General features: G+C 46.0%; 1 protein-coding gene across 1 annotated transcript; it reads right to left on the bottom strand.

Moving 5' to 3' along the window:
- Window positions 1-857: 857 nt before the first annotated feature.
- Window positions 858-6218, bottom strand: PCDH20 (protocadherin 20). Its single transcript, XM_074816946.1, has 2 exons — window positions 6119-6218; window positions 858-4961 (listed from the first exon to the last, which is right to left on the bottom strand). Exons 1-2 carry the CDS (start codon window positions 6167-6169, stop codon window positions 2259-2261), a joined length of 2754 nt encoding a protein of 917 aa, XP_074673047.1. The 5' UTR covers window positions 6170-6218; the 3' UTR covers window positions 858-2258.
- Window positions 6219-9660: the final 3442 nt, after the last annotated feature.

Raw genomic sequence — 9660 nt, 5'->3', positions numbered from 1 at the left:
TGTCACATGAACGCACACTGAAGGATCCTGTTTATGGTTTTATTGTATTTCTTAAGTCTTGGGTTTGCTCCTGTTTAAATTGTCTTGAGAAGATACTGGACTGCTAATTCAAGAGAAGAGCAATGAAAAGAATCCTGTCTTTCTTTCAGTTACCTTGTCTCCTTACTGAAGAAAAAAATGCAGAGGAGCTGGCTTCCCTACCACAACAATACAGAGCACCTGTAATACTGAAGCCATTTCTGAAGAATTAATGTAATTTTTCTTCAGAGATAATAAACAATGTCTCCTTGTGACATGCATTTCAGGCATACATACCATTTTCATATTTTAATAATATGAAAATAAATGAAAAAAAGGTGATTAACCACAAGCCTCTGACGGGCTGAATTAATTTTTCATGAAACACAGCTATCAAACCGTGCATAAACAGAAAATATTCTAACCTAATAGCTATTTCTTACAGGTAGAATGGTAAAATCTGGGCATTATGTTAATACTCAGGCTAAGGACAACCAGTATCTATACGAAGCTCCAACATTTCAGTAGGCTTAAGGTGAAGTAATGTACCAGTCACAGACAGAAAAATCACAAACTGCCTCAGAATGCATTCCCTACTTTTAAAATAGGTATCAGCTCCCGCCCCGCTTATATCAGCTGAAATACAATTGCCTTTGCCAGTAACTTCAAGAACTACAGCATAAACTCTTATTAATGATTTTGAAGTGTACTAATTTTGGGAAGTATTATGACACATTGGACAAGATAGCCAGCACCCAAGCATTTGAGAAATACACATTTCTTATAAGTAAAATAATATTTAGCTTTATAATTAGAATTCTAGAAGAGAGACAGAAAATGAGTTATTATGAAAATATATAGCTTTAATTTGCAGACATATAAACACTTTTGGTACATTACAGACATATGATACCAGAAATCAAAATAATCAGTTTTAAGCATAACACTAATTTATCTTGTTCACACAGAGAAATTCGAAGTAATCATCATACAAAAGATAGTTCTCAGCTCTAAAAATGAAGTGAAAGTGATACATCACCAATAAACCTGCTGCTTTGTTGCAGAGGATACAGCAAAGAATAAATTATTGAGAAAATATGCCACCAGTCTTACAAGTTAGATTTTGGATCTAATCCAAAATCAAAGCCAATGAAAAGGAGCCAGGAATGGTTGCCAAAAGTCAGAAACAAGATCTTTCACATGAAATACCAATCCAGAAAGGAGCAACAGTCAGAATAAAATAAGTCCTATAATTCCTTAGCATATGAAGCGATTTTTGTTTTCATCTGGCAGATCAGATTCAGAAGTAGCACATGAAAAAATCTATTACACAACCAACTGATGGAGTACTACTGACAGATTGCTCAAAGTACAAAAAATATCACCACTTCTGTGACAACTAAAGATTTAGCCATTCCCTTGCTTCCTTGCATCTGGCATGTTTACGAGGATGAGCATGGGGTTCTGTCATTATTTGCTGTAGGAAATATTAAATATAATTTTTCCATAAAAATGACCAGCAGATTGCTGGAGCAAATGATAATGTGGGCGAGATCTGGAGTAAATGAAAGATGATATGTCACAGCAGTTCATATTCTCATTACAATATCTTGAATTCTTGCTCAACAGGAATTGCACTTCTTGTTAATGCCTTTTCTATCCTACTGAATAAGCTTTACTTGTGAGGTAATAAACATTCCGTTTTTTCTTCTTTATTACTAGTGCATTTTAATGTCTTTATTCTTTTAATTATACATACATCAGGACAGACATTTCTTTTTCTTGTGGTTAAATGTCTGTATGCCAATGTGTATTTTATATTAAAACCAATATATTTAAAATATACTCTGTGTTTATCTCATGGACAGTACCTCGAACAGTTCCCTGCTCAGGAGCATCTGATGCCCTCTCGTGGTTAAAAAGACTTTTAAAACTTGAGTTTAAAGAATCATCTTACCTTCCTCTTTTTTATGATCACTGATCTTATTGATTTATGAAAGCTGCAAATGATGTCCACGTTTTTATAGACAGGGTGCTAGCTGTTAGTTACTAGGGTTTCATAAAAAAAGCTGTACACTGAATTTGAATTTAAAAAACTGTAAACAGCTATTTACATTTATAATATTATTAAGTTATAAATTAGCAGTCCTTCATTGCAACCTCTGTCAAAACAACCCACGGCTACATATTTCAGAGTTGTCTAAGGTTTTTCAGATCTTGGATTTATCCACAAAGAAATGTCAAATGTTAGAAATCTCCATTGGTTTCTTCTCCAGCATGTGCAGGTTAATTCTTCCGTTTAATGGGATTTGTACTTCCAAGTTTTCATCTGCTCTGTGATGCTTTTTTCCTTTTCTTAGACAGATGTAAATGCCCATCCCTGTTACTAAAGCAGTTGAACCCAAGCTTATTATTGACAGAGCTACCAAGGTAGGCATGCAGGATGCTGACTCCATTTTTTTATGCGCAGGCTCTATGGAAATTTGCGGCTGCTTTTCTTCTACACTGATATCAGGCTCCTTTCTTAACAAACTTTCAATGTAGCTCTCATTGCTAACAGTGTCATTGACAAAAAGGTTCACCATGACGGTGGAATGGAGAGGTTCTGGATAGCCGTGATCACTAACCTTTACAAGCAGCCGATAGAGCCCATAGTCATTTTGCATCAGTGACTCTTCCAAGGTGATATTACCAGTTTTAGGATCAATCCTAAATGACTCCGGTCGAGGGCCTCTTCTTCCTATGATGCTGTAAGCTATGACTGCGTTCATGCCAGTGTCCTTATCAACAGCATAGACCTCAGTGATGGGAGAGCCAGGAAGGGTAGAAGGAAGGACCAGCAAATAAGACATATTAGATTGAGGAAACAAGACCAACGGGGGGTTGTCATTTATGTCCAGAAGAAGGATAGTTATTTTTGCTGTAGAAGACAGGGCAGGATCACCACCATCAACTGCTTCAATCCACAGAACGTAGGAGCTTTGCTGCTCCCTGTCCAGGGAGACTTTAGCTCTCAAAACTCCTTTCCCAGTATCTATGACAAAAATATCACTTCCATTCAGAACTGAAAGGGCAACCCATCCATTTTGCCCTGCATCAGCATCTGTGACACTTATAACTCCAATTTCACCAAAACCTGGAAAGTTTTCTGGCACGAAAAAGCTGAAATCCTTATTGATAAATCTTGGGCTATTATCATTTTTATCCAATACAGTGATGGTGACAGTTGCTATTGATTCTCTTGGAGGGAATCCAGAATCTACTGCTTTGACAGTGTATCTGTATTTTTCTTTTTCTTCTCTGTCCAGTTGGGTGGAAACAGTAAGAACTCCTGTGGTTTTATCTAAAGCAAAATAGGAAGGGGCATCAGGACCTAAGAAATAGGACACTTGCCCTCTTTCTCCACTGTCAGCATCGGTAGCATGCAGTTTGGTCAAGAAAGCATTGGGAACATTGTTTTCCTCGATGGATAATTCTATCAGCTGTTGAGAGAAAACTGGCGAGTTGTCATTGTCATCCAGAACCTGTACTTTGATTATTTTGTTGACATGAAACCCTTCTGAGTTCCATGCAACTACAGAGATTTCATACAGCTGCTGTGTCTCGTAGTCCAAAAGCTTTGTGGTCTCTAACAGGTATTCATTGTTGTATGGCTTGTATGGTGAAAGTCTGAAAGGCCCATCACCATCCAAATAGCAATTGACTTTGTACTTTTCATCAGGGTCTTTGATGGTAAAAAATGCTATCGGTGTGTTGACAGGCTCCAGTTCCTTTAAATACACCACCCCTTCCACTTCATTAGCTATGAAACGAGGGACAACTTCAGGTGGCCTCATCATGACTTTGATGATGGTCACTAGCACTGTGATCACAGCAGGGATACAACCAGGACCGTTGCCCAATATGATCAGTCTATGGAGCTTTGGAGTGTCCCCATCAACTTTACTGGAGAGCATGATGGCTCCTGTGCTTTCGTCCAGATGGAACAAGTCTCTGGATGGCTGGGGGACCTTCTGGCTGTAGGAGTAGGTGATCTGGGCATTGGATCCAAGGTCCATGTCTACCGCGTGGACAGTGGCCACGTGTGTCCCTAGGCTGGAATTGCCATAAAGGGTGATGTTAAGCTGCGAGTCGCTGAACTGGGGGCAGTTGTCATTGATGTCACTGATGTCAATAGTGAGGGTGGCACTGCCCACGAGCGGAGGAGTCCCCCCATCCTCAGCAACAATGACGGTGACATACTCCTCGCGTGTCTCCCTGTCCAAAGCCCCCATTACAATCAGGTAGGGAGTCCTCTCCCCGCTCTCATTTTCCTCCACATCCAGGGTGAAGACACCGTAGTTATCTCGCAGGCGGTAGGTCTGGACACCATTCGTGCCTACGTCGGGGTCAAGGGCAGGGTGCTCGATAGCCAGGCGGGTGTTCACAGGTGCATTCTCAGGCACCGAGAGGCGGATGTGGGGCACAGGGAAGCGGGGCGCATTGTCATTGACATCCCGGATAGCAATTTTTACCTTCACCAGGCGGAAGTACTCCTGTGGCAGCACCAGCACATCCAGCAGCAGCAGGCACGACTCAGATGAGGGTGAGGAAGAGGAAGAGGAGGCAGCAGCTGCTCCCCCGAAGATGGTGGCCCCACTGCTCTCCACACACAGAGTTTCCCGGTCAATCTCCATGGCTGAGGTGTGCAGCTCCCCAGAGCGGTTGTCCAGCTGCACATACTGTCCCCCCAAGCCACGGGAGGCCAGGGTGAAGGAGAGTGGGGGCTGGGGGGCCACAGGGTGCTGCCCACCAGCTGTCGGCAGCCGCAGGTCACGGGCCAGGCTGCCGATGAGCACCCCGGCAGGCAGCCCCTCGTTCAGGCTGTAGAAGAGCTCAGTGGCACGGCTGTAACTGGCAAAGCAGTTGAAAGGTCCAACGAAGAGCAGGAAAAGGAGCAAGTGCTGAGGAAAGAGAGGCACAGGGGTGTGGGGAGGGGGTGGTGTTAGAGAAGGAGGGGAGGAAAGAGGCAGCCCCCCTCCCTGCCCACTGCTTTCCCCACTGCCACTGCGGGCAGGGAGTGCGGCATCTGCAAGATGAAGCCATCCTCCCTCTCCCCCCATCTTCTCCCCCCAGTACAGCAGCTCCTTCCAGGGCATCGCCATCTGTACCCTCTAGGCAGCACCAGCTGCATTCCCCACAGCAAATACACGCTGCCAGGGATGTCCCCAGGGGCACCCTGCCTTCCCCCCTCGCCAGCAGCAGCACTTGCGCCCCGACGTGCCACCTTCTCTTCTCTCCCCTACACCTCCCCAAGCTCGCCCCCTTCCCACCAGCAGCACCCACCCTCCCAACCGCAAGCCCATCCCAAGCCGGGGCACCCCCCAAACATTTCCTCGCCCCCTTCCCTTTCCACAGCGGCGATGTGAAACGCGTCCCCCGCTGTCCCACACGGCCCCCGCCCCGTCCCAAACCCCGTTCATCCCGCATGCCCACGGGCCCTGCCGGGCAGCGAGGACGCGGCCCGCACCGCGCAGTCCCCGCGGGTCCCGGCGGAGCCCCGCACCGCCGCCCGCGCCCCGGGTCCCTGCCCTCCGCGGCCGCGCAGCCGGCGGCTCCAGCCCCGCCACCGCGGACCCCCGGCCGCCCCCACGCCGGCCCGGCGGGGTCCCCCTGCGGCTGCCGGCTGACACGACGAGTTGGGGAGAGGAGCCGCGGGGAGGTTGCGCGGAGGAAGTTGCCCGCCTTGGCAAGCGCGTCCCCAGCCCCTCGCGTATGGAAACGGGCTCCCCGAAAGTAACTTCGGGCATCGTCTCCACGGGGGATTTTTCCTCCCTCTTCCCTTTTTAACCCCCCATTTCCCTTTTTCGCGGCTCGCTCTCAGCAGCAACGCCAAAAAAAACCCAACCAACTTTTCACGGCTCTCTGATCTGTGGAGACCGGAGTCAAGAGAAAAGAAAAACCAACAACCAACACCACACATATATATATGTGTGTATATACAGGTTTGGGTTTTTTTGCCAATTTTGCTGCTGCGTGCGAAGTCGTTCTCCGGGGGGAATAGGGAACGGCGCGGCGCCTCCCCCCCCCCCCCCCCCCCCACCGGCGCCCCATCCCTCACCTGCAGGCTGCCGCGGGCGGTGGTGCTGCCGCGGCTGCCCGGAGGCCCCATGCCCGGCCGCTGCCGCTGCCGCCGCCGGCTGCGCCCCCGCAGCCCGCCCGCTCCGCCGCCCGCCCGGCGCCTCTCCTCCCCGCGGCTGCCCATTGCCCCGCCGCTGCCGCCGCGCTGGGCTGGGCCGGCCGGGGCCGTGCGCGCCGCCCCGGACACTCCCCCTCCGCTCCCGAGGCCGCCGCCGCCGCCGCCGCCGCGGAGCGGTTAGGAGAGGGGGGGCTCGGCGGGTAGGAGAGGGGGGGCTCGGCCAATAGTCACGGGCACGGCGAGGGGGGGCGGCGGGGGGAGCGCCCGGGGGGGGCTGCGGCAGCGCCGCGGGCAGGCGGGCGCGCGTGTGTGTGTGTGGGGGGGTGTAGCGGTAGGATCAGGGGAAGAAGATACTCCCGTCTGGAAACTTCATGTGGGGGAAAAAAAAAAAAAAAAAAAAAATCGTCCTATCCTTCTTCTGTGGAAAGATGCTGTGATGTGAGTGTCAGCGGTCAAAGCGAGAATGAACAGCTGCCTGGGTTTAAAGGAGCGTTGCCGAGCCCCGAGGAGTGGTGAGCAGCTTGTGTCTGCACGAAATGGAAGTAGTGTTTCAAGGAGTTTGCAAGTGTTTGGTTGGTGGAAGACGCGCGTCCTGCCAAATTAGAGCAGCAACTGCAGTTTCCTGCTGGCCGGGAGCCCGAAGGACCCCTGCGGCAGAAAATGATGTGCTGCTCTCATTTTATGGTCTCCAGTCACCGTTGGCTAGACTGTAAGACTTGCCATAGAACTAGACATGAAATTATCAGCGCTCAGGACACTTAAGATAGCTCAAGACCAATTACACATTTCCTGAACACCTTGGACTATGAAAAAGATAGCTAACCTGTCCTGCCCTGTGTTCCTTACTTTGGCTCTCTGCAAGATCTCACATGGAATCTGAGATGTCCATCTTTAGCCTTAAAGCGTTCAGTGGTCTGGCTCCAGGCTACTGGCGAGAGTTCAAGTTTGGGACTCTGGTAGGCAGTTGCATTTGTCAAGCACAGTGGAGCTGCCCTTCACAAAGGAGGAGATTGAACTGGCTAAATCACAGGATCTGAAGACCACCTTGAACATCTCCACACTCCATGGCAAGCACAGTGTGCAGGCATTTGATCTCAGTTTAGGTACTAAAAACATACAGGACAACAAAAATTTTACCTTCAGTCAAAAAATACTCTTCCATTTTCCTTCTACAGCTGCTTGAGACAAACTCCACATCCAATCCAAAATGTAGAAACAAAAAAAAAGTAATTTGAATCCCAATCCAAAAACAGCCTCATGCCCAAGTCTTTTGTAATACTGCATCTTTCAAAAGCAAATAATAAATGAAAAATACAGAACATACTGTTTAGTAACTCCTGAGATGTTGGATGTTGTGAGGATGAGGGCAGCAGCACAAGCTGAATTTAATAGAAGAGAATAGGACAGAACAGAACACAATAGAAACAAAAACTTCCAAGACTGACTTCCTCCAGGACTGTAAACAAATCATATTAATGCCTTTGTCTCATATCCTCCATCCTTGAAATATAAATAGTGCAGTAATGTTTGTCTGAATTAGAGTTTTACCCCATTCATGTTAAAGTCACTGGCAGCAGAATCAGGCTCAGTTTTATTCAGTGGATGTCTTTGAAACATACCATGATTTTAATACCCATTTCATCCCCAACATGACATTAGCACAATAGTCATATATGACTTAAACAGTGGAGCATTAAGGTACTAAAGAAAGGCCCGGTTTATATTTATTACTCACTAATCTCTAGGGTTTTGAAACCACTCAGTATGTACTGCCCTTGTAAATTCTTTATATCTTTACCATTCAATTCTAGCACAAATAGAACAGGCAATACAGTATATACAGTTCAGAGCAAACGTGTATAATTTAAGAGAGAAATCAAATTCCCAAGCCCTTTACTAAATTCTCATCCATGTGCACTGTTCCTCAGATTGCTCAGTGTGAAATGTGCCCATAAACTCAATCCTGTTTAAGTGAGTTTAGCTGGACATGACAGATGCTTTTAGTTGACTCACATCTGCTCTAATTTTATTCATTTCAACAGAGAAATATTGACTCATTTGGATTTCAGTCAGATTTTGACACTGATTTATGTGGAGTTTGAATTTCATAGACTGATTATAATCTTGGTTTTAGTGAATCAGTAGTCTTCTTATGAATGAATCTGAAGTCCCTATAAAATTGTATCTTTTCTTTTTCCCTGATGTCTCAGTTTATCTCACTTTCCTTTTACGCTCTTGAAATTACTGACCTATTACTATACCACTCTTAACCATCACAGCCACTACATTTCCCTGAGGCCCCTGATAGGGTAGGTGATGCCTCTACTATTACAGTATTTGGGTTTTCATTACACCTGATGCATTTTATTTTATTAAACCACAGGTGTAACAGCAGAATTAAAAGTTTTCTGGAGCAGCTGGTGCCTCTATAATATTTTATTTTGTTAGACATCAGCAACATCTAATAAGTTTTAAAGGCTTCTTAAAGACTAATGTGTCCAATAAATCTCTTGTTTAAGGAGAAGTACTCCAGCTGTGTATGGGACATGGGATGAGGGGTGAGAGAGAAGAAGCAGTGCAGAAGAGATACAAAACTGGCACATTCATTCCTGGCATTTTTTTGGGGGAGAACCTCTTCCAAAGTCCCAGGAAAGCATTAACTGATTTAATGATATTTCCATATTCAGTTATGTTTTCTGGGGATAAGATGTTAGCAGATTATAAACCCAGTCCCATTTGATCATATTTAGCTAAACATATCTTTTTAACTTGCATTTTACTACATCGAATCTTACTATTGCTGAATATACCCATATGTTGGTACTGCATCCAAGCTTCTGGTTGCAATTAGTGAATAAGAAGGAACAAGTAGGAGCATTTCTGTGGAATTCCTGATTACCTCAGGTAAGTTACAAAGCGCAAGACTGAGATCAAGTGGCAAGCCATCCAAGAAGCTTCATAGTTATTTATACATACATTAGAAGAAGTACATTATTACTATGGTGAAATATTTATTTGACTTTATTAAGGTGGACATAGCAGGTATTGATACTCAATTGAAATGCCTTGGTTTTGTGGGCAGTGTTCCAGTGGCAGATGGAAGTGTTTCCAGATGAACGGTTCAGGGCCATCACTTCTGAAAGGGAATCTCAAATAGTATTTTTTGTCATGGCTGTCAACCCTGACCAACTTTTATAAGAGATGGGGATGCAGGTACATGTTGTCCCCTCAGCCTAGCAAAAAGCTGTCTGATACAGCCTGTGGTTGTACTGAGGAAGGCTGTGGTGTGATGGTCCCCATCAGTGAGATTCTACTGATTCAGCTGGCAAACTTTGTAATGTTTTAGTCAGTATGACCCTTTGAGCTAGGTGCTTTTCAGTGGGGAAACTGTCAAACTGAATGAAAGCACTGGTGTTAGTATTGATTCCTAGTCACAGCAAAACTGGGAAAGTCACCAGACTAGC

This window comes from Strix aluco, chromosome 2 (assembly GCF_031877795.1).
Source record: "Strix aluco isolate bStrAlu1 chromosome 2, bStrAlu1.hap1, whole genome shotgun sequence".
Classification (NCBI taxonomy): domain Eukaryota; kingdom Metazoa; phylum Chordata; class Aves; order Strigiformes; family Strigidae; genus Strix; species Strix aluco.
The sequence above is the reverse complement of the archived record's forward strand: the minus strand, read 5'-3'. Positions and strand labels throughout refer to the sequence as shown.